General features: G+C 36.5%; 1 protein-coding gene across 5 annotated transcripts in view; it reads right to left on the bottom strand.

Annotated features, from left to right (window-relative positions):
- The window catches only part of LOC138708143 (serine-rich adhesin for platelets-like), a 220,709-nt gene that overhangs the window by 150,677 nt on the left and 45,448 nt on the right, over positions 1–24,584 (bottom strand). The window contains exon 1 of one of the 5 annotated variants that reach the window (XM_069838372.1): positions 15,581–16,374. The exons of 1 other annotated variant lie outside the window; for it this stretch is intronic. In XM_069838372.1, coding sequence (XP_069694473.1) covers positions 15,581–15,872 — 292 coding nt within the window. In that variant the 5' untranslated portion in view covers positions 15,873–16,374. Of the gene's footprint in view, positions 1–15,580; positions 16,375–24,584 lie in introns of those variants that run through there. 3 more of the 5 variants (XM_069838371.1, XM_069838369.1, XM_069838370.1) reach the window with 3 other exon arrangements.

Genomic DNA, 24,584 nt, shown 5'->3' with positions numbered 1-24,584 from the left:
TACAGAGTGTGAGCTAAAACCAATAATTAAAACATGCTGTAGTATGTTAAGTTTCCCTGTTCTTCCAGAAGACAATGTGGTGTAAAAATAACAAAAGAATGACGTCAAGAAACTCGTGCAGTATGCAGAAGTAACAGGTGAGGCAAAGGATTTCTACACAACCGTTCTAGCAGATGTATCCCATTAGATTTTTGTGATAAAATTGTATTTTTGTGTTGAGACTAATGATTTTCATCAGTTTTATTGGTGTTGTAAAGAGACTCGTCTGAAGATACACTGCACCTATCGACTTTTGAAAAAATTCCTATTTTTGCACCCAAAACTGACAGGTAACAAAAAAGTGCTTATATTTTTTCAAACCTACTTTCATTGTCTCAGAACAAATAATGCCTCCTGTGAAAATTGTTGTAAAATAAATATTTATGTGTTTAAATTAAAAAATGTAGTTTTTGTAAAACCTTGATTTCTGCATCTATCGACTTTGCAAAAACGCTCCTCAATTAGTAGAACATATTTCCGGTTATAGTCAAAGTTGCATCTTCCCTCATGTGATGTATCAGTCACTGATTACGGGGGAAATTAAATGTGTAAATATTAGGCTAGCTGTCTGTGTGGTCTTTCTAACAGTGAATATTGTAATGCTTGGATTGTTACCAAGGGGGATTGGATAGTGCAGAATTAGTCTCCTGTTTGTTGCAGTTCGTAGAACAACAGAACTGTTGTATGACGCGAAAGAATAATCAATGTTTTTAGTCACGTATGCAGACAGAAAGATAAATTATATAAACGAACCTTATTGCTACGCTACGCAAAGAAACAATACACGTAGAGATAAAAATGTACATGTATTTATAATATGTCTATTCCTATATGGAGGTGTATTCTGTTCAAAGTGGCATAGATAAGACTAAAAAAACAAAGCATGTTGAAGTGTACCGTATTAATGATTGACTTGACAATTTTTATGACTTCAAAGTCCATGAGAAATTGGGCAAAGTTGAGTCTTATGAAGTCCAAATTAAAGTTCATATATTTCTTTGATCTCACGTACTACAAAGGATCTTCTGACACTACTTAGAGAAAGGCATATTTGCTGAAGGGTTTTCGATTTACAAAAGTGTCCGGACAATTAACAGGCTTTCCCGTATTTCATAATGTATAGTAATCCCTTTCAATTCTGTGTGGACTTAATCAGAAAAATCAAGATAATTCAAGACAATAATATGGGTGCTCCTGATAGATAGATTTCCTAATCTCCTTGGCGCTGAAATATTTGTTTTGAAACGAGAAATGGAATTCATAACCTTTGGGAAGTAGAAGATACAAAAAGGTTCCAAATAGTACGCAGTATTTCTCGAAGATGTGTAGTTATGTTCGGGACGACAAAGAAAAGAAAAAAAAAAACTTGTTTACCTATGAATAGGGGGCGGATGTTGATGACCTAAAAATCTACGTAAAATGATCATTAAAATGCCCTTAAACTAATGGGAAAATGACATAAAATTAAAAGGAAATGACATTTAAATATTATTCACCGTACTCGCACCACAACTTCTTAAAAATTAGTCACCTTGTTTGTATGAATGCCCTGCAAATCTCGAAGAGAGGAGGCAACTTCCTGGAATTTCGCTAAGATAAAGGAAAAGAGCATGCAAAAAAATTAAGGTTTTAAGGGAAAACCATAGATTTTAATGAGAGTTTACAATGTGTCAATCAGGGGTGGTCCATGTCAGTGCCTTCATGCTTCGTCTCCTCCTCCTTCCGCGCTTCACTTTTGTTATCAGATCTTCTAGATGAGGGAGTGTGAATGACAAAACAAATTGTGGGCGCAGTGTGCATCCTTGCAATCTTTGTGTTAAAAATACTGTCTACTACAGTAGACACCCCTTCCGAACCATGTTGAGGACACAACGTCCTCTCCAGGGCAAGGAGAAAGTTTCCCCCCTTCCAAACATAAATTCTAAAGACACCCTCGTACCGACAAAAGAACAGTAGCGGTCAAAGTCCTCACTTACACTAAGCTACTATCAAGCTTTTTATATTACTTCTGTTGTGTGAAATGAGGCCTTCAGTGGAACAAGGGATGGACTTTAGAGTCTGTTCCAAACTATAAAACTCAAACTTCACTGTTATTCACTTATTCAGTAGGTAATTACTACTGACATATTTGGTTAGAAAATGATTTAACAGACCTATCGGTAAAGAGGAAAGTAAAATGCATTCCAAATGATCTAAACGTTTTTCAAAGTATTAAAAATTACCAAAAAATGCCGAAAATAATATCAAAATGACCCATTAGTTCAAAAACGTCAAAAAATGCAAAAAAAAAAATACAATATAAGAAATTACTTTTCTAAATTAATATTAACATAGAAAGGATTTTTATATTAATACGCATCGTCCTAATGTGAAAAATAAGATGATGACTTTTCATGAATATCCGCCCCCTGCTTATGAAATACTTCCATAACAAAGTGACATCACAATTTATTGATTCATATATAAGCGGCTTATTCTTGGACATCACTGAAATTTGGAATAACATTCAAGTTCAAGGATCTCATTACCACGGTCATTGTTTTAAAAATGCGTATTTTATTTGCTATTTAATTTAATTGTGTATTCATATAATAAACCTGTTCAACTTCATGGTACTCGCTCATTTAGTATTGCATGTGGGCGGTGCTCACTATCTTAAAAAAGTTGAAAACCCCTGCTGTACACTTAGCGGCAAAAGGAATGGGCCGACTCTTGGTCGATAGAAATGCTAAGTTCTATCGCGCGGTTCACTCGTGTAAACGTAACGCACTGCAAGGCATTGCTGTGGTGTCTCTTCATTGAAAGTCGTCCGTCTATAATGTAGTAAACCTTACGAACAGTGTGTGGCCCAGTGATAAGAAGTCTGATATCCGTACCAGAGGTTGTGAGTTCGCCTCCCGGTGCGGTAAAATTGAGGACATCACCCGAATAAGGGCGTATACAGAAAAATGTAGTTCTGATATAAACTAATTTCAATGTTTGTAAGCTGTCAGGTTCATCATAGTTGCGTCGAAAAAGTTTTTTTTATTATTGTTAAATAGTTTCGAGGATGTCTAAAACAAAATTATTGAAGCATAACAGCAAATAGTATATTCTGCTATTAGTAAATAAATATACTATGGAACTTTGTATACGCCCTTTTTCCGGCGACAATATGTTTTAGTACTGTTTTTAATTATTCTGATGTTCTAGGTGTCTAACTTTGCATGAAAATTAATTATATATGGGAACATCTCGTACTTTATAAATAATTTTGTCTTAAAAAAAGTAAAATAAAATAAATTCAACAAAAGTAAATATACATTCACCATAACATATTAAATAAAATTATTTAATAATTACACAAGTAGGCCTACAAAATAACATTACATTTTTAGTTTATGATTTTCTTGTTCTTATGTCTTTTTCTTCTTTATGCATCATCACTATTGTTGCTAGAGTCATCTTCACTATTGTGTGATGATGTCTTGGCTTTATACAGCATTGAGGTCAGTCAAATTTGGCCATCTTCATCTAAAAACTGTAAGAGGTCTCTTAAGTGTTTCGCCTTGGAAGGTTTCAAAGGCACTGGGTTCACTTGTGTTGGATTCAAAAGTTTCAGCTGCGACACTTATATTCCCATCTTCCAAATGTTGAAGGAAACAAATGATGCAGATTATGAGGTTCAAGATGAAAATACCCCTGATGCACTGTATTGCACGTGTTTATACTTTTGCATCATGACTGTATGAGGACGATTTAAGTGTGTACCTCTTTTATCATTGAGGATGTCACGTGAAACCAGTTTATTCTGAACTGTTGTTAATCGTTTCTCTGAAATTTGCAATAGACTTAATAGAAAGTTTCGACATACATCAATTTTTTTACCTCCATTACAGAAAACACTATATTTCAACACATTATCCCTATTCTTGAATGACTGAAGCTTCTTAGTTTTTAGATTCACTCTTTCAAGGCAAGAAGTAATAAAATGATATTGTTCTAATTTCGAACTCATGTCCCAAAAGCGTTTAAAAATAGAAAGTTGATCGTCCTTTGAAATTTCATGTGTACACATTTTCATACATCTTCTTGCCGGTGTAAATTACTTCTTTTCCATTTCCTTACCTGTACAAGTTGCGTATGACTTGTCACTGTTTCTATTTATTTATTTACTTTTTTTATTTTTATTTTTTATTTATTTTTTTTTTTGTTGTTTTTCATTTAGTTTTGTTCACAAGCTTTCTTTTATTCCATATTTTCGGTCACGATTCACTGATGAAACTGAAAACCTTAAGTAGGCCTATACATCGAATATTAGCCTACTACAGTAGGGCTTGCAATAGTGTGTGATGCCGCTGTAGTAGGCGCGTCCACTTGTTCAACGTCAACATGTAACATTGTGTCCTGTGTTAAGTACTGAAGCTATACTTACGAAAATTTACTACAGTGTACTATACGCATTCAACTATCTAATCCCTCGATCGTCGGAAAACGGGCGTATAAGGATATACGCCGTTATTCGGGCGAAGTCCTCAATTATTATCTTTTTATTTTAACTTTTAATTAATTTATTAGTTTAAATGTGAAATGGCATTTGTTAACAAACTTCGTTATGACTGCCTTGTAAAAATATTATTGCTCATCACCTGTGGGCTATTAATAGTTGAGACCTGGCCAGTATAAACAAAATTACTTGTTTCACATCCTAAAAAACCGGATGCATATCAACACAAATAAATAATTAAATTAACAAAAACAAACAATTTGTTAATATATTAACAAAACTAGGCCTGTGGTGGGGACTAGTATCTCGTCCACAAACCACCTGCGTCAACAACTGCCCTCATTCTGCGCGGCATGGAGTCCACAAGATTATGGAACAGGTCTAAATTCTCGGCCATCTCCTCCCACGCATCTAGAACTCTGTCCCACAATTCCTCAGGTGTCCGAACGGGTGGTTGTTCTGCCCTATTAGAGCGTAGGATCCTTTTGACTGCAGCCCGCAAATTTTGAATCGGATTCATTTCTGGTGAATTTGGAGCCCAGTCGACCGGGTCGACATCACGCTTCCTCGTAAGCCATCTTTGAATCCGGTTGGCGGTGTGTATCGGATGATTATCCTGCTGGAAGAAAAGTGTTCCTTCTGGATATCGTTTTCGGGCGGAAGGGATCATTACATTTGAAAAAATGTGTTCGTAGACTTCTACCGTAAACCGCCCGTGGATGCGTTCCAGAAGTCCTGCCCCATCGTATGACATCCACCCCCAACACGCGACCCTCACACAACCCGACTTGTTAATAATTCGTCTCACGAAGCGTTCATCGTATCGGTGGCCATTCATACAATGAACTAGGGCAGTACTATCGTTGCTATTGGAGACAATTATCTCGTCGGAGAAAATGATATTTCTCCAATGGAAGTCCTGTCGGAGAGTAGCATACGCAGAATAACCTATGCGAACCAGGGCAATGAGTTATTGTTTCTGTGCCAACTTCAAGCGTAATGACGAGACAGAACGTTGTATTAACAGATAGCAGTATTGCTTGAGAGAGAGAGAGAGGGAGGTTTATTATTTATTAGAGTTTGGGCATATTCTAAGAGATATTGCCACATAATTATAGCTTTGCGAGACACATATGATGGCAAATTTGTAATTAAAAAAAGAAGATTTGGGGAGATTCGAACCTTGAGCTACTAATATCAACTTGTTCAATAGACCAATGCCGTAACGACTTACGCTACTGTGACTGTTAATATCAGTTCGGCATAATACGTGGTTTTCCTGTTCATATTCGCTCCGGTTGATTTTGTATTTATCAATTTTATTATTATTTCACTCTTCAAGGGCTCCGATGCATCTGGAATCAACCCGCCATTCGATTTTATTACATATTTTAGACTCTTAAACAAAATACAGAAAATTTAAATGGTTTAATTATGTGTTAGCTAGTGAACTACGGCTTTGACGAGACGAGCATGCGCAATGGTATGTCTCTGGAACTTAGAAATTGTCGGCCGGCCCATTCTTTTTGCCGCTAAGTGTACTGTGCAGCAGAGTAAAATAGATTACCCTTGAGGTCTTGGTTGACATGACTCTGGCAACATTACGTCGGCGTCGGCGACATTAAGTCTAAACAAGCTCTTCAGGACACCCAAATCTTCTTGAAATCGTTTTACTTAATTGATCGTAAAATATCGCTATACGTACTAACTTGACATTTCCAACAATGTTTCTGGATGTAGGCCAATTTAGGGAAAGGGGAAAGAGCGAGCATATCATTATCATTTCCCAAGTGCAATTGACCTATAAATAGAATTGACTACAACAGCAAGCACTCCCGCATTGTGTATCACGTTCGTCTGCTATCAAGTATCCACGCTGACCGCAAATATAAATTTCCTTTTAAGTCCTCCGAGTTAGCTCTGTGTTAGCGCGTCTGCCTCCAGCTAGACGGCCTGGGTTCGATTCCGGCGGGGTCAGAGATTTTCATGTAAAATTTCTACCTCGGAACTAGGAGAGATGGCGGTGCACAACTTCTAATCACTAAAATGTTGCTCCAATATGTCTGGATTAAACACCAAATCTCTTCGCAGTGCATATGAAGAGAAGGTAGGGTAAACTAGGTAGTTATTGACCGCTTCCTTTTTTTCAAGTATATTGTGAATAAACCACGATCGTGATTTCACGTTTTGCTCCATATACCTCTAGTAACAACCCTTATTTGTGGTTAGTTGTCACTGTTCATCCCACTGAGTTAGTGTCTGTTGTCTGAGAGGACTGAAATCGATTGGAACGTAAACGAGTGTAAGTAACTAGAATAAATGCTAAGAATAATGCACTCAATAATTTATTTATTCAGCAAAGAATACATAAATTCTGGTGCTCGTTTTTACACTCATAGTGTGAGAAAAGGTGTTAGGTTTCCGTCCACAGAATATTATTTTGTAAAAGTTTTTATATGACTTAAAATTGCCCCGTGGTCAATCACTATAAAGTGAATGTCCGCAAACTACAGTGATTGGTCGTTTATAAATTATTTGTTGGAATATGGACCAATTCTATATATGTTATCGGTTCAATGATGGGGATATTTACAGGATTGATATTATATTACAATGCCTAAGCCAGGTAAAGTGCATTATACAGAGGAAGCTTTACGAAAGCTATAGAACCTGTCCGCAGTGGAATTGGTTTAAATGAAGCTGCCAAGAAGTTTGGTATCCTAAAAGCAACCTTAGTATCCAGAAACAAATATTCCGTTGAAGGAAAAATGTCCTTTGGTCCTCGCCCAGTGCTGGGTGAAGCCATTTGTAATAACATCAGAGAAATGACGCACACTTGCTTTTGATAAGGCACAAAAGAGAAAAATGGAAGAAGAGGCAAGAGAAGAAAGGAAGTGAATAAGAGATGAAAGAAAAGGCAGCGAGAAGAGTTTTTTTATTATTTTTATTTTTTAACTTGGTTATTTAACGACACTGTATCAACTACGAGGTTATTTAGCGTCTATGGGATTGATGATCGCGAGATGGTATTTGGCGAGATGAGGCCGAGGATTCGTCATAGATTACCTTATATTTATCTTACGGTTAGGCAAAACCTCGGAAAAAACCCAACCAGGTAATCAGCCCAAGCGGGAATTGAACCCGCGCCCGAACGAAACTCCGGATCGGCAGTCAAACGCCTTAGCCGACAGAGCTACGCCGGTGGCGAAGAGTTCTTAATGAGAAAGATCAGAACATGAGAAACGAAACAGACAAGAAAAAAGTGAAAACTGTTAAAATGTGTTGTTCAATCACTAATAAGCGTGTGGTCAATAACTGTGCAGTAGACGATCAATAACTGTAAAAATCAACTTGTGCTTATTTAATTTACCTTTGCATTAAAATCTTATTTTTTCTTTTGTTTATTGATTTTGATTTGTTTCTGAATCTTCACTTGACCCAATGCCTTTAAAATTCTCTCAATAAGTTACCAATGTTTTCCGCTATTTCACTGTTTTATTATTCATTAGCTTAAGTGGTCAATAACTATACAGTTTACCCTATATGTCACTGTTGATAGTGATTCTTCTGTCGGATGGGGACGTTAAGGTTTCTGGTAGCCCCCTTGGTGCTATTCGACAGGAGTAGGCTACGTGCCGGTACCAGGTTTCCCCTTCTCCCTTCCTCACGTTCATCATCATCCTCACTCATTTCCTACACTATACTTACAAATACACTCACTCTAGTAATATTCTTTTACCCTTAAAACTCAAGATTAATGGTATTTTACAAACAACTTTAAATTAGTGTAATTCTGAAAATATTGAGATTAGGATAAATGTTTATATGACATTTTTGCTCAGAATGTCTTCGGAAATAAGCTCCGTAAGGGACGGTAAATCCTCGTGAATCTCTCTGTATAGTATAAGTGCCTAAAATGTACTCGTTAGATGCATTAACTATTATTTTTTATAAATATGCTCCAAATGACCCAATTTATATCTTACAACAAATATTTATACGAATGAAAGTAATGTCCTTAAGCCGTTAAAAGATTAGGAGCGAAAAAAAAAAAGAGATAATTTCCTTTCTGTAACAATATAACACTACATAGAAAATTATGCGCCTAAAAAGCTATTGATTATTCTACAGAAAAATTGTTTTTTTTTTTTAATTTAAAGTCTTAAAGATACAATAGATTTATATCAATGCATTATTAAATGTTATGCATAAAAATCACGCATATTTCAGATCATATACTAACAAACACAAAACCAAAGGCATGGATACAATAAGTTTGTTTGAACCCAACTGTTCAACAGCTACTGCTTTCAACCCTAGTACTAATGTCTAGTCTAGAATTTATAACAAATTAAACTATGAAATACCCACATTTATTTTACCTGCAACATTTTTAAATTTAAAAATGTATGTAAGCAATTTGTTATGAGTAATTACTAATTTTTAGATGTTATTTTATTGTAATATAAGCGTGTAAATTTATTATGTATCTAATCTCCCCCGAATATTTCGTCGCTGCTATAGATAATTACATCGGTATGTAGCCCCGAATCGTCCCATGTTTCTACATTTACGATACAAAGCAAAAGCCAAAAATATGGCAACACGCTGTACACTATAAAAGTTTCCAGTCTTCATTTCATTGTGTACGTTTTAATTGTATTTCAAGAAAACATAAAACAAATAAGGATATGATTGATAATACATATGATGGAATGAAAACGCGAACAATGTGTTATAGGGAAATCATGTGTCACTTTTATTCACCGATGTGTGTATTTAGGCCTATGTATGTCTGCGTGACAGGAGGAGAATTAAATGGTTATGTAATCACTCTCCTGGAAAAACTAGACACGCGGTACAAGCGTCATGCAGACTTCTATGGTAAATCAATTGGAGTTAAAAAAAATTAACAGCAAGTGTCAAATTATATACTACGACCAATTTCTCTCTACATGTTTACGAAATAATGTCAGATACGTTTCCAATTCACTATCACCTTTACTTTTTAACTTTGCTCTAGAGTATGCCATTAGGAAAGTCCAGGATAACAGAGAAGGTCTGGAATTGAACGGGTTACATCAGCTGCTTGTCTACGCGGATGACGTGAATATATTAGGAGCAAATCCACAAACGATTAGGGAAAACACGGGAATTTTACTGGAAGCAAGTAAAGAGATAGGTTTGGAAGTAAATCCCGAAAAGACAAAATTTATGATTATGTCTCGTGACGAGATTATTGTACGAAATGGAAATATAAAAATTGGAAATTTATCTTTTGAAGACGTGGAAAAATTCAAATACCTGGGAGCAACAGTAACAAGTATAAATTATACTCGGGCATTTGATTTCTAATTTTGAGCCATTTCTTGTAATACCTGATTATTGCCAATTGTTACTAAATAATGTATTTAATTCGTAAATTTTAAGCCATCTCTTAGTATAGCTATTTATTGCTTCTAAAATAACATGTTTAATATCTATTATATATTTCTTTTTTTCTTCCTATAACCATTAGATATAAATATAGAGACATGCCTTGAGGCTTTATGAAACGACCCATTCTTCCATTAAGGTGCATTCTTGTACATAATTCATGTGAATTGTAACCTTGACCACAATTTTGTATTATAATTTTATTATTGTTTATTGCTTATAAAATATGAATTTTGATACCGACTATAACCCTAATATACCTCAGGGTGAAATAAGGTTTATTAAATTGGATAATAATAATAAAAAAGTATACTCGGGCGGAAATTAAACAAAGAATAAATATGGGAAATGCCTGTTATTATTCGGTTGAGAAGTTTTATCATCCAGTCTGCTGTCAAAAAATCTGCAAGTTAGAATTTATAAAACAGTTATATTAACGGTTGTTTTTATGGTTGTGAAACTTGGACTCTCACTTTAAGAGAGGAAAGTAGGTTAAGGGTGTTTGAGAATAAGGTGCTTAGGAAAATATTTGGGGCTAAAGGGATGAAGTTACAGGAGAATGGAGAAAGTTACACAACACAGAACTGCACGCATTGTATTCTTCACCTGACATAATTAGGAACATTAAATCCAGACGTTTCAGATGGGCAGGGCATGTAGCACGTATGGGCGAATCCAGAAATGCATATAGAGTGTTAGTTGGGAGGCCGGAGGGAAAAAGACCTTTGGGGAGGCCGAGACGTAGATGGGAAGATAATATTAAAATGGATTTGAGGGAGGTTGGATATGATGATAGAGACTGGATTAATCTTGCTCAGGATAGGGACCAATGGCGGGCTTATGTGAGGGCGGCAATGAACCTCCGGGTTTCTTAAATGCCAGTAAGTAAGTAAGTGATCAATTTAGCTAACAGAAACTGTTCTAAAAGTACAGGATTAAAATAAAATACCGGATACTGTAAATATTTCGGTTAAAATTAATCGCAGATGTCAGTACTGCACCCGCCGATTATATCCATGTGAGATATGGTGGATTTTCAATTCCAGCTTCCAACACGCGTCAAAATGTAGGCCATATTTTAAAGTTGTGCAGTTTGAGTTGATCCCTCCGATCAGAGGTCTACGAGATTACTTTTTAAGTTTTAATGAACTAATTTTGTATTTCAAAAATCAAGCTCCGGTCAGTATATAAAGACCAGGAATAGAATTTTGTCAAATTTATTTTAAGAATCTATTTAGTTCTTTAAACAGAGACAAAGTGGACTGGCACAAACTGATGGGGATCCTGAAGAAAATAGGTGTGGATTGGAAACAGAGGAGGTTGTTCAGTAATCTTTGTATGAAACGAGTCAAAGTCAGAATAGGAGAAGAAATATCGGAAGGAAGTGAAATTGAGAGAGGAGTACAACAAGGATGCCCTTTATCACCTACCCTGTTCGGAGGGTTTCAGAACATGAAAGGGAGAAGAACAAAACCATATCACCAGCAAAGCAGAAGAAGAGACGACGCTAAGGGATATGCTACTGAAGCTAAATGACATGTGAGCAGTACGGGATGAAGATAAATGCAAATAAGACGAACATCATGGTTGTCGGAAGAAAAATAAAGAAGATAAACGTGCGAATACTTTTTACTAGGTTATTTAACGACACTCTATCAACTACGAAGTTACTTAGCGTCGATAGGATTGGTAATAGCGAAATGGTGTGACGGGATGAGGCCGAGGGTTCGAAATAGATTACCTGACATTCACCTTACAGTTGGGGAAAACCTCAGGAATAAATCAACCAGGTAAACGGCCCAAGAGGGGATCGAACCCGCGCCCGAAAGCAACTTTGGGTCGGAAGACAAGCGCCTTAGCGAACTGAGCTACGCCGGTGGCTGTGCGAATATTAAATGAGGCAATAGAGCAAGTGGACAGCTTCAAATACTTGGGGTGTACCATAAAAGTAACATGCGCTTCTGTCAGGAAGTGAAAAGAAGCATAGCAACGGCAAAGGAGGCTTTTAAAAGCAATGGCAAAGTAGCATCTTCTGCCGGTGGCTGTGCGAGTACTAAATGAGGCAGTAGAGCAAGTGAAGAGCTTCACATACTTGGGGTGTACCATAAAAAGTAACATGCGCTGTGCTGTCAGGAAGTGACAAGAAGGATAGCAATGGCAAAGGAGGCTTTTAATAGCAATGGCAAAGTAGCATCTTCTGTCGACCACTGGAAGAAAAACTAAGGAAGAGACTAGTGAAGTGCTTTGTGTAGATTGTGACTTTGTCTAGGGCAGAAACATGGACATTACGACGTAGTGAAGGGAAGCGACGAAAAGCATTTGAAATGTGGATATGGAGAATAATGGAGCGTGTGAAATGGACAGAGAAAATAAGAAATGACGCTGCGTTGGAAAGAGTGGGTGAAGAAAGAACGATGCTGAAGCTGATCAGGAAGAGAAAAAGGAATTGGTTGGGTCACTGGCTGAGAATAAACTGAAGGATGCACTGGAAGGGATGGTGAACGGGACAAGAGTTCGGGGCAAAAGAAGATATCAGAAGATAGACGACATTAAGATATATAGATCGTGCGCGGAGACTAAGAGAAAGGCAGAAAATAGGAAATATCGGAGAATGCAGGTTTGCAGTGGCTTGGGCAGGAAACAGTGAGTGAGTGAGTGAGTGAGTGAGTGAGTGAGTGAGTGAGTGTATTATTTAAAGAACTCCGATCAGAGTGACTGCTGTTTCATGTTCAGAATTGTGGGAAGAATTATTCGTAATACTGCACGTACTCAAACTCAGAATACCACGAGATGAAACGAAAAATCCTCTCTTCGGGATACTCGACACGAGAAGGAATAAAATGAGGAAAAGAAAACGGACTGGATATGAAAACACGTTCAATTTTTTAGTAATAAGAGCTTCACTTGTTTAGTGTTAGTCAATGTTTCGAGCGATAATTGTTTTAAAACTTCATAATTTTGGGCGCCCATTTTATTACGTCTGGAATTTCATTTCTAATTACAATCGGTCTCTTGACATAATTTCTTCTATCACATTTCCTTTATGAAACAGAAAATCGGCGTTATTTTTGGTGTAAATAAACAGAACACATGTGTAAGTCAGTGGTCGTCAGAACTCGCTGAAATGGGTAGAGTGCATGGAGGGTAAGGAACTCTGCTCCGTCGTGTACAAGGGATAGAGAGACAGCATACCCGCCAGCAGCGACGAGTGCACGCTAGGGCTGTGTCTTGTCCGCGGGGAAGAGACGCTAGCCCGAGCGTGCAGTGTTTTGATGACCGCTGGTTAAGTCATGTAGGGCCGTATTCATAAATATTCTTAGTGCGGGCTTCAGGTAGATGATCAGTGAACTAACGTTTTTCGTATTCATAAACCAATGTTAGCGATATGATATGATATATGATATGATATGATATGATATGATATGATATGATATGATATGATATATGATATGATATGATATATGATATGATATGAATCCTACACAAGTAACCAATCGATAGCCGGGGCTAGTTTAGCACGCTTGTAGCGCGGACTAGCGAAATGTCTATGAATAGCACTCGTATAGTCTATAAGACGTAGCTTTCTCAGACATCCGCTCCAAAGTCTTCAAATAGATGAGATTACTAGTAGTTGGAAAATATGTTTAGATTCCCCTGGCAGTAAAGAAATTAAAGCAGTCACCTTTTCGTCGCTGTTATTCCAAAACCCCCTAACTCCAGGGACAAACATTTATTATTTATGCTCTTGTATTAATTATAGATCTGGTTAAGTGTAAGAGAAGGCCTTAAGGCTTTAACTCTGTCAGGTAAAATAAAATAAAATAAATTTGTATTAATTTTTTTTTTTCAGTAGGAACAAAAGTATCATTTGAACTTTACTTTTTTATGAGAATAAAAATATACAAAATACACATATTATGTGTACCCCTGACGGTAATGTGACTCTTTTGAGACTCCATAGTTCTGTTACGTATACTGAATAATTTAAACCTGGAGGCCACCAGCGTCCAAAATACCTCTCTTTGGTTCATTTTGTACATTAATGTATTTCGGCAATTTAAAAATTCGTCCGTTGATCACTTGGGGCTTTTGAAGATCCCAATGGAAATATCATTTAATTGTTGACTTGACTGTACAGTAGTGGCAAAAAAAAAAAACCGGACCGATCCTTGTAGCTGATTTCATAGTCACAGATTCAAATTTTGCTAGTCACAAAACACATCCATCTTGTATAATTAATTGTAACAATGAAATGTATTGCATTTGTTCGATTCTTACCGTCTTTTGTTTCCTTCAGTGCCTCAAACTTACAGACGAAAAACTTTGAGAGTTTTATTTTCATCTGGCATCAATATTACATTTCTACCTCTATTCTGCAAAGATAACTGCGTATTTTACATTAAATAGCAGTACATACCTCTGGCTTTACTATCCATATTGAAATTACCACAGTTTGACACAATACACAGCACAGGATTCTTTTGTATCAGCTACAAGGGTCGGTCCGGTTTTTTTTTTTTTTTTGCCACTCTGTACAATAATTGTTAAATCAGATGCAAATAATTATTATGACAGATTGGGATTTATGTCCTTATGAATATAATGGTGTGAGAATATACGTACACACGGTTTCCTGTAAGAAATGCAGAGCTCCATGAAGACCTTCAAGTGCTCATCTACGTAACTTTTCCAAAGTGTCCAGCAAAGAATATGGATTAGATTAATACATATTATGTTCTTATGCAAGAAATTATTAATTTTGATTATGATTTATGGTCTTAATTACTGGAATAAAGTGATAATATATAACTACAAGATTTCTTGTAAAAAAATGTTGGGCCCGTAAGACCACAAGTGCCCATCTAAGTAACTACTCCAAAGTACCCAGCGGAGGATAGACATGTCATTCTTCATACGCAAAATTAGATTAATTTTTCTTTCTGAAAAATTTTGGTTTCTGGAGTTTCGAGTTTTTGGAGTATTTCAATATACAATTTCTTGAACTCTATTTTACCCGAAAGTACATTAGGGTTATAGTTATAGCCTGAGTTTATATTATTATAATGAGAATTCATTTGACGTGGGTAACCCAGTCTTGCTACTTAAAATTAACACTTAAATCTACTACAATAATTTGAACTATTTACAAGTTCTTAAATAAATTACATATAAAATTACATTGACGTGGGTAACCCAGTCTTGCTACTTAAAATTAACACGTATAGCTATTACAATAATTTGAATTATGTTTCGACCTATTTTGGGTCATCCCCAGAACCGGTTGCTATTGGTCTTGGCGCTTCCTGCTTCCTGTTAGAGCGCGTTCGCAGTACAGAGTCAAAGAGTGTATGTGTTCAGAAATTGAGCCGTGTGCCGAGAATATCGCTGGGGTGTGTTTTCGTGTGTCTATACACTTCATATTGTTCTAGTGTCTTGAGTTTTTGGCTTTGGAAGTTTTGGAGTAACAGCGACATTATGTAAGGTTATGTCTGCCTCTGAAGTTACAGTTCAATAACTTTGAAACGGCAGAAAAGAAATGAACCAAAATAAAAGGATGTACTTTAAGGCATCATTTGAAACAGCCCAGGAACATCGCACCTATTAAAACGTGCTTCTCACCTGACTCGAAGATAAGAGCCCAGGTTGAAGATAGCCGGCAGATCTCGAAGCCGACACTGCCAGCAATGGCGATCCAATCAGCATCCAAAGGCGGTCCTGCGAGAGAACAAGCCGCAAATGCGTCAGCCTGGGGGAATCCGCCCCCTCCGAGCAATGCCCCTTTCTCGTGACGGCAGTACACCGAGAATAGCAATCCACACCACTGTGGGTCCACGCTGAAGGAAATCATCTCGAAATAGCGGCTGTGTTCGGAGGCCTCCAGGGGGCCTTCTTGACTCCAGAGGCCTTGCATCACATACCGCACACTAGCACACACTCAAAACACACGCAGGATCCTGGCCGCCATCTTGACCCTACAATTTGCATCCTATCCTGACCTTGACCTTATTTCCGGGTTGTCAGGTAGGTCAGGTCAACATATGACAGCATTACGGATATCCTGAGGCACTCTTCCGTCCGATACGACACAGACTGAGGGCCGAAGATGACGGCGCCTGGACCGAACTCCAGCCTGTCCGAATCCGGGGGCCTGACTGACGGGAATATCAGCTGGTGCTGCAAAATGGCGTCGGACAACCCCCGAGCGCTCGGGCGCTCAAGATCAATACGCGGTCTCGGCGCCACCCTGACTAAAAATAATGCAACGACGCACACTCTGGCTGCCAGGAGCACCGAGGGCAGCGCCCGATCACAGCTGAGGACCAGTTCGTTAACTAGTACACATATTCCTACATTGCATTTCAGCAGTACGTTGCCATGATGTGAGAATACCACCTCGCCATTTGTCCAGGAACCTGAGGAAACCACGAGTAAGGAGACATCAGAAGTTTACTGACCTTCCCTCTCACATTCTCTGCATCTTCTTACCCCGTTACAGGAGGACTATAGAGAAAATGAAATTTTCTACATATTTTAAGGCACAGCTTTCATTTTTGGTGCATATAATGTCTCTTGGCAAACTAATAGTTAATAAATTTGATTTTCATCGCACACTTATTTTTCCAGATTAAATGTTTTTAAGGGGAAATTTTCAAAATTCTAATTCTCATACAAATTTCATCAGTCTGAATTTTTATACAGCATCACCTGTGAGGAAGATAACTATGAATTCATTTTTAAATAATCCCAATTCGTCTGTCTGTCTTGTCTGTCTCTCCGTCCGTCCATCCATCTATCTACCTATGTATACTTACTTACTTACTTACTTACTTACTTACTTACTTACTTACTTACTGGCTTTTAAGGGACCCGGAGGTTCATTGCCGCCCTCACATAAGCCCGCCATTGGTCCCTATCCAGAGCAAGATTAATCCAGTCTCTATCATCATACCCCACCTCCCTCAAATCCATTTTAATATTATCTTCCCATCTACGTCTCGGCCTCCCTACAGGTCTTTTTCCCTCCGGCCTCCCAACTAACACTCTATATGCATTTCTGGATTCGCCCATACGTGCTACATGCCCTGCCCATCTCAAACGTCTGGATTTAATGTTCCTAATTATGTCAGGTGAAGAATACAATGCCTGCAGTTCTGTGTTGTGTAACTTTCTCCATTCTCCTGTAACTTCATCCATCTTAGCCCCAAATATTTTCCTAAACACCTTATTTCAAATACCCTTAATCTCTGTTCCTCTCTCAAAGTGAGAGTCCAAGTTTCACAACCATACAGAACAATCGGTAATATAAATGTTTTATAAATTCTAACTTTCAAATTTTTCGACAGCAGACTGGATGATAAAAGTTCCTCAACCGAATAATAACAGGCATTTCCCATATTTATTCTGTGTTTAATTTCCTCCCGAGTACCATTGATATTTGTTACTGTTGCTCCCAGATATTTGAACTTCTCCACCCGTTCAAAAGCCTACCTATCCTCTACCTATGTATTCACTTATTTATTCTGGTGAAGTTATGGCCAATAGGTCTTCCCTTACAATTACTTACAAATGACTGTTAAGGAACCCGGAGGTTCTTAGCCACCCTTACATAAGCTCGCCATCGGTCCCTATCCTGAGCAAGATTAATCCAGGCCCTAGCATCATATCCCACCTTCCTCAAATCCCTTTTTATATCACCATACCATCTACTTATCGGCCTTCTCAAAGGTATTTTTCCCTCAGGTCTTCCAACTAACACTCTGTATGCATTTCTAGATTCATCCATACTTCCTACTACACACTACCAGAAATACAAATAAAAGTAAAACATACACAAAGAAATGAAAATAAATTAAGAATTGATCTACAACAATAATGATGTAATTTAAGTGACAATCTACAAGAGTACTGGCAGCTTAAACAGAACTGTTATACTTATAAGAAAAATTAAAGATAAAAACGAGTTAATAATTCAACATCATCATCTGATACAGTTTATGCTAGTATTTTTGTTTAAGTTACGTAGAAAATTTGTCTAATTTAGTCAATCATGTTCTTACGATTATACAGATGGTGTTAAGGTAAAAATGCTTATCCCTCAATTTAATTTTTTTTTTCAAAAACAGCTGTAATTAAATGTTAACACATTATTATTAGTTACTTTAAATGAGGGAATGTAAACGTAATTGTCAAAAAAACATAGCTTCACGTTTTGTAATTAAATTTTTAACTAATTAAACTAATTACATTTTAAAAATGAGGGTTAAGTCGTTTTACCTAAACACCATCGATATAATAACTATAATTCGATTATAGTGAGATTACAAAGGGTTATAAATATATATTAAATTTGATTTTTTCAAATATTCAACTTTAAGCTTTTCTGAAGTGGTGATTCATCTTTTGGAGGTTTCGTCCAGGAAATTCTATGGCGTGTCGACCTCTTTACCAACGTTATAGTGTGAATCGCGTTATGAAACGACCTCCAAGAGTAGGCCCAATTACTCTTTTCTGGTACTGTACGGTTGTGCCATTTCCAGACGTAGTATTGCTGCATTTTCCAGAAATTAGGTATTCTTTTGCATGACCGTTTGAACCTACAGAAACAATTCAGTCGGTTAACTACAGAAACAGCAATAATATATTAATAGTGGAATATGCCGTGTCTGCAGCTACAATGCTAGCGCGAGCTGGTCTTCCATCCAGGCGGCCCGGATTCGATCACAAGTGAGATCTAGGTGGAATTTGTGAACAAAACCGATGTTGCAGAGGGTTTTTTCTCTTCCTCTCCACTTTCTCATTTCATTTATAATTTAGGACCGTATTCATAGACATTCTTAGCGCGGGCTTCCGGTGGATGATCAGCGAACTAACGTTTTTCGTATTCATAAACCAGTGTTAGCGATATACAGACGTGGACAAATTATTAACAAAATTGACGGTTTTTATGATATTTTGTTTACAAAATTTGACTTTTCAATTTAGACTACAGTTGACAATTTTGGATATTTCCATCATTACAGTAGAGAGAAATATGCAGAAATGTCAACTGTAGTTTAAATTGAGGAGTCAAGTTTTGTAAAAATATATAAAAAAATCTTCAATTTTTCTAATAATTTGTAAATTAGCAAAAATGTCATCTGCATTGAAGAGTCACATTTTGTAAAAATATAAAGCAAAAATCTTCAGTTTTGCTAATAATTTGGAAATATCCAAAATGTCAGCTGTAGTCCAAATTGAAGAATCGAATTTTGTAAAAATATACAATAAAAATCTTCAGTTTTGCTAATAATTTGTAAATACGCGAAAATATCAAATGTAGTCCAAATCGAGGAGTTAAATTTTGAAAAATATGCAACACAAATCTTCAATTTTGCTAATAATTTGGAAATACACAAAAATGTCAAGTGTAGTCTAAATAGAAGAATCATGTTTTGTAAAAATATGTAATAAAAATCTTCAATTTTGCTAATAATTTGTCCACGTCTGTATGATATGAATCCTGTACAAGTAACCAGTCGATAGCCGGTGCTAGTTTAGTACGCTCGAAGCGCGGGCTAGCGAAATGTCTATGAATAGCACCCTTATTGTCTGGAGATAGTACGGGTTTCCGATGCTGATCTAGGTTGTAAAGTTTTGAGACTCCGAAATCTAGAAAAAAAATGGTTTATTTAACGACGCTCGTAACAGCAGAGGTAATAGCGTCGCCGTTGTGCCGGAATTTTATCACGAAGGAATTCCTTTACATGCCAGTAAATCTACTGAGATGAGCCTGTCGCATTTAAACATACTTAAATGCCACCGACCTGGGCCGGGATCGAACCCGTAACCTCGAGCACAGAAGGCCAGCACTATACCGACTACTCTTATCTAGGATGACCCGAACTCTAGATAGGCTCGCCAGTAGCCGATGGGATCGTACCCGCAGGACCCAGGAAGAGTGGCCTGTCTGTCAGCATCGGATTCATGAATGTCACCCGGGCCACATAAACAATAATCGAATACAGAGCGTACAATGGGTCTAAAAACCGATCCCGGATCCAGCCCTCGTTAAATCATTCAACCAACGCCCGTGCCCAGTAGTTAGTCTCTCTTACTTCCACCACAGCTGTCCTGGTTCGATCCCTGTCTCGGTGATGAAGGCATTTATGGTGGACAAAGCGGGTGCTAAGGGAGCTTTCTTGGTGTTTTTCGGTTTTCTCCAAAAATTTTTCGAATATAGAGAAAGTTTTTTCAGTGTTGTCATGTCTACTTTTATACGTGTAAATTAATGTATTAAACGGGTTTCAAACATCAATTTTGTTGTCTACTTTATTTCTGCTCTTTTCGCAACTTCATGATTTTTTTCACCTCACAAAACATTAAATGACAGAGTGTAATCTTTTGCGAGAAAATATAGAAAATTTACTTGTGCTGTATTGTAACCAGTGCTGAGTCCAGATAATGTAAGAATTCTATTTATGCTCTATTCATTGTGAAAAATATGAGTTATCTCGTTCTTGCATTCACGTAAGGATTTGATAATGCCAACAAACTGTTCAATTGTGCAGATTTATTTATTTGGTAGATAATAAATATAAGAGAGAAGTTTTATATAATATTCCTATTGAATATGGTATTCCCAAGAAACTAGTCCTTAAATACCAGTTTCTAACTGATGCTTTTCCAATTCACTGCGTGCTGAAGCAAGGAGATGACCTTTATTTCTTTACTTTGCTGTAGAATAGAATATGCAATTAGGAAAGTCGATAAAAGAGAGGGTTTGGAATTGAACGGGTTACATCAACTGCGTGTCTATGCGCATGACGTGAATATGTTACGAGAAAATCCACACACTATTAGAGAAAACACTGAAATTTTAATTGAAGCAAGTAAAGAGATAGATTTGAAAGTAAATCTCGAAAAGACAAAGTAAGTTATATGATTATGTCTCGTGACCAGAACGTAGTATGAAATGGAAATATAAACCTTGGAAATTTATCGTTTGAAAAGGTCTTCCCATGCACGAGCCTATCTCTTACGGTAGTGGCTAGAAACATTTTTGTTTTATAATTTTAACATGTACTCGATAGCTAGCTAATTAAATAAATAAAATAAATAAATAAAATAAAAACAAGAAATTTAAATATATTAGAGCAACAGTAACAAATACATATGACACTCGGGAGGAAATTAAAAGCAGAATAAATATGGGAAATGCCTGTTATTTTTCGGTTGAGAAGCTTTTATCATCCAGTTAGAATAATTTATAAAACAGTTACATTACCGGTTGTTTTGTATGGCTGTGAAACTTGGACTCTTACTCTATGAGAGGAACAGAGGTTAACGGTGTGCGAGAATAAAGTGCTTAGGAAAATATTTGCGGCTAAGAGGGATGAATTTACAGGCGAATGGAGAAAGTTACACAATGTAGAACTGCACGCATTATATTCTTCATCTGACATAATTAGGAACATTAAATCTAGACGCTTGAGATGGGCAGGGCATATAGAACGTATGGGCGAATCCAGAAATGCATATAGAGTGTTAGTTGGGAGGCCGGAGTGAAAAAGACCTTTGGATAGACCGAGACATAGGTAGGAGAATAATAATAAAATGGATTTGAGGGAGGTGGGATATAATGGTAGGGACTGGATTAATCTTGCTCAAGATAGGGACCGATGACGGACTTGAGGGCGGCAATAAACCTCCGGGTTCTCTAAAAGTTATTTTTAAGTAAGTAAGCATAATAAATATAGACAAATTTAGTCATATGTAAAGACTTATTACGTAAATCATAATGTAAACCTTTTCTAATTGGTTCAGGAACGAAGATATTACAGCGTTGAAATGTTTATGTCATATTTTTCCCAAATAAGCTTCATATTTTGGAAAATTATCTCTGATATTGTGCCGACAGTCGCTCGTTGGTGGCCAATATACATGATCATGAAATTAGAAATAGTGAATAAATTCATATTCCATTCTATAGATTACACAAGAGCAATACAAACTTTTCAAATATGGGGATGAAATTATATAACAAGCTCCCCAGCCAATACTATAAATTACCAATCAATAGCTTCAAAACTAGATTTTACAATTGGTTATTATTATTAAATAATCCTTTTTACTCTGTTGATGAGTTTTTAATACAAATTTGTATAAAAATGTTTTAATAATTCATTTAAATGCAACTAGTTACGATAAATACATTAAGGGTGATGTGTTTTCATTAATTTAAAAGTTACAAATTATTTCATGTTTCCATTGTAATTATATAAATTTTACTCTTTCAATTATATCTGTGTTTTTCAAATGTATTATAAGTTATGCTTTTCAAAGTATCTGTGACGAAGCCTATATCTGTAAGTCTAATGGCCTTAAAAATTGAATTGAATGGAATTAATAAAAAAAATAACACCACTGTCAATCAAGCTCCTATGAAACTAATAGTTTATGTGGAAATTCACGCTCGGATAACGGAAATTTAGAACCAGCGACTTCCAATTCTTAAAAAAAGTAGGGCCCTCTTATTTTCGTATTTTCCGTGCCGGGGAATTAGATAGAATTCGCAACCAAAAGTAGCTTACGGCTTTACATACATTATTATTATTATTATTATTATTATTATTATTATTATTATTATTATTATGCCTATTTCACTTTCATATGAAGTATTGGGTGTAATCTAAGAAATCGCCCAAGTGTAAGGTACTTCACTACTTCTGTAACTTTATCTAAAACGAAATATTTACAATTCACTACTTTTCTACGTCACTGATGCCGATTCCTTCCTGAATACAATCTTATTTGGGTGTACAAAGTGAGTATTATGCTGGAATTTAGGTGGTAGGCCTATATTTATCGATACTGATATGATTAATAATACCATGTAAACTGTTTGCACATCTGTTTGATATCTCCGATAGTGACTATGTATTTAGACTCGTTATCCCTGTATTTCTTTTGCTCATGGTGGCAAATTCAGTTCTTATTAACCACATCATTCCGATCAGCTACACAGTTGAAAATAATACATTGATCTTGCTATATTATGTTACTATTTCTCTAGTATTATTGTTCGTATTACCATACAGTAATAATTTATTTTAGTAGGTTATTTTACGACGCTTTATCAACATCTTACGTTATTTAGCGTCTGACTGAGATGAAGGTGATAATGCCGGTGAAATGAGTCCGGGGTCCAGCACCGAAAGTTACCCAGCATTTGCTCGTATTGGGTTGAGGGAAAATCCCGAAAAAAAACTCAACCAGGTAACTTGCCCCGACGGGGATTCGAACCCGGGCCACCTGGTTTCGCGGCCAGACGCGCTAACCGTTACTCCACAGGTGAGGACGTAGTAGTAGTAGTAGTAGTAGTAGTAGTAGTAGTAGTAGTAGTAGTAGTAGTAGTAGTAGTAGTAGTAGTAGTAGTAGTAGTAGTAGTAGTAGTAGTAGTAGTAGTAGTAGTAGTAGTAGTAGTAGTAGTAGTAGTAGTAGTAGTAGTAGTAGTAGTAGTAGTAGTAGTAGTAGTAGTAGTAGTAGTAGTAATAATAATAATAATAACAATTTTCTTTTTAAAAATTGTTTCTACTTGATATCAAACATATAGCTTCATTTTTTTCACTTTATTCTACCTAATACGAAAATTAACGAAGGAAACGTGTTTCTGATTTCAGATGAACACAAATTAACTTAATATCGTTGTTATCAACACTTTTTAATTGGTTATTTTACCACGCTTTTTCAAATGCTATCGTTATATAGCCTCTGAATGAGATGGTCATAATGCCAGCGAAATGAGTTCAGGGTCCAACGCCGAAAGTTACCCAGCATTTGCTCTTATTTTTAGTGGGTTATTTTACGACGCTTTATCAACATCTTTGGTTATTTAGCGTCTGAATGAGATGAAGGTGATAATGCCGGTGAAATGAGTGCGGGGTCCAGCACCGAAAGTTACCCAGCATTTTTTGCTCTTATTGGGTTGAGGAAAAACCTCAACCAGGTAATTGTCCCAACCAGAATTTGAACCCGGGCCCGCTCGTTCCACAGTCAGGCATGCTAACCGTTACTCCACAGCTCTGGACCCAACATTTCTTACAATTTACTACCATCAAGGGGGTAATACAAATTACCCAATCAATATCATATACCAATCTTTGTTAAGCATTAGGAATATTTAGTAATTTATGTAACATTATGTATCTGCAGAAAATGTAAGAAATTTTAAGTAATCTTCCTATATTTTAAAATACAGGGTGAATGAAAAGTCTCAATACATTTTGTTGAAAAATGTGTAACGAAATTGGTGACACTGACATAATATATAGTTAAACTTGTACCCTTTCCATTTCAAGGCAAATTCCTCAAAGTTACACAGTTATGACATGCTGTATATGAGTGTCATAGTACTATAACATAAATTGGAAATCATTTCAGTTCCTTGTTGAAATTTAAAAACTCGAATGTCATCCATACGAGCATGAACATTTCCAAAAGAATGGAAATTATTTCAGTGTATTGTTGAAATTAAAACGCAACCTACACAACAATGAACATCTCCAAAAAAAAAATAGGTCCACTAATAATTTCTACTAAAATAATCACTTTTAGACTAACCACGATAAAAAGGGAAAACAAAGGT

This window comes from Periplaneta americana, chromosome 10, assembly GCF_040183065.1.
Source record: "Periplaneta americana isolate PAMFEO1 chromosome 10, P.americana_PAMFEO1_priV1, whole genome shotgun sequence".
NCBI lineage: Eukaryota > Metazoa > Arthropoda > Insecta > Blattodea > Blattidae > Periplaneta > Periplaneta americana.
Note: the sequence above shows the minus strand (reverse complement) of the source record. Positions and strands in the feature narration are given on the sequence as shown.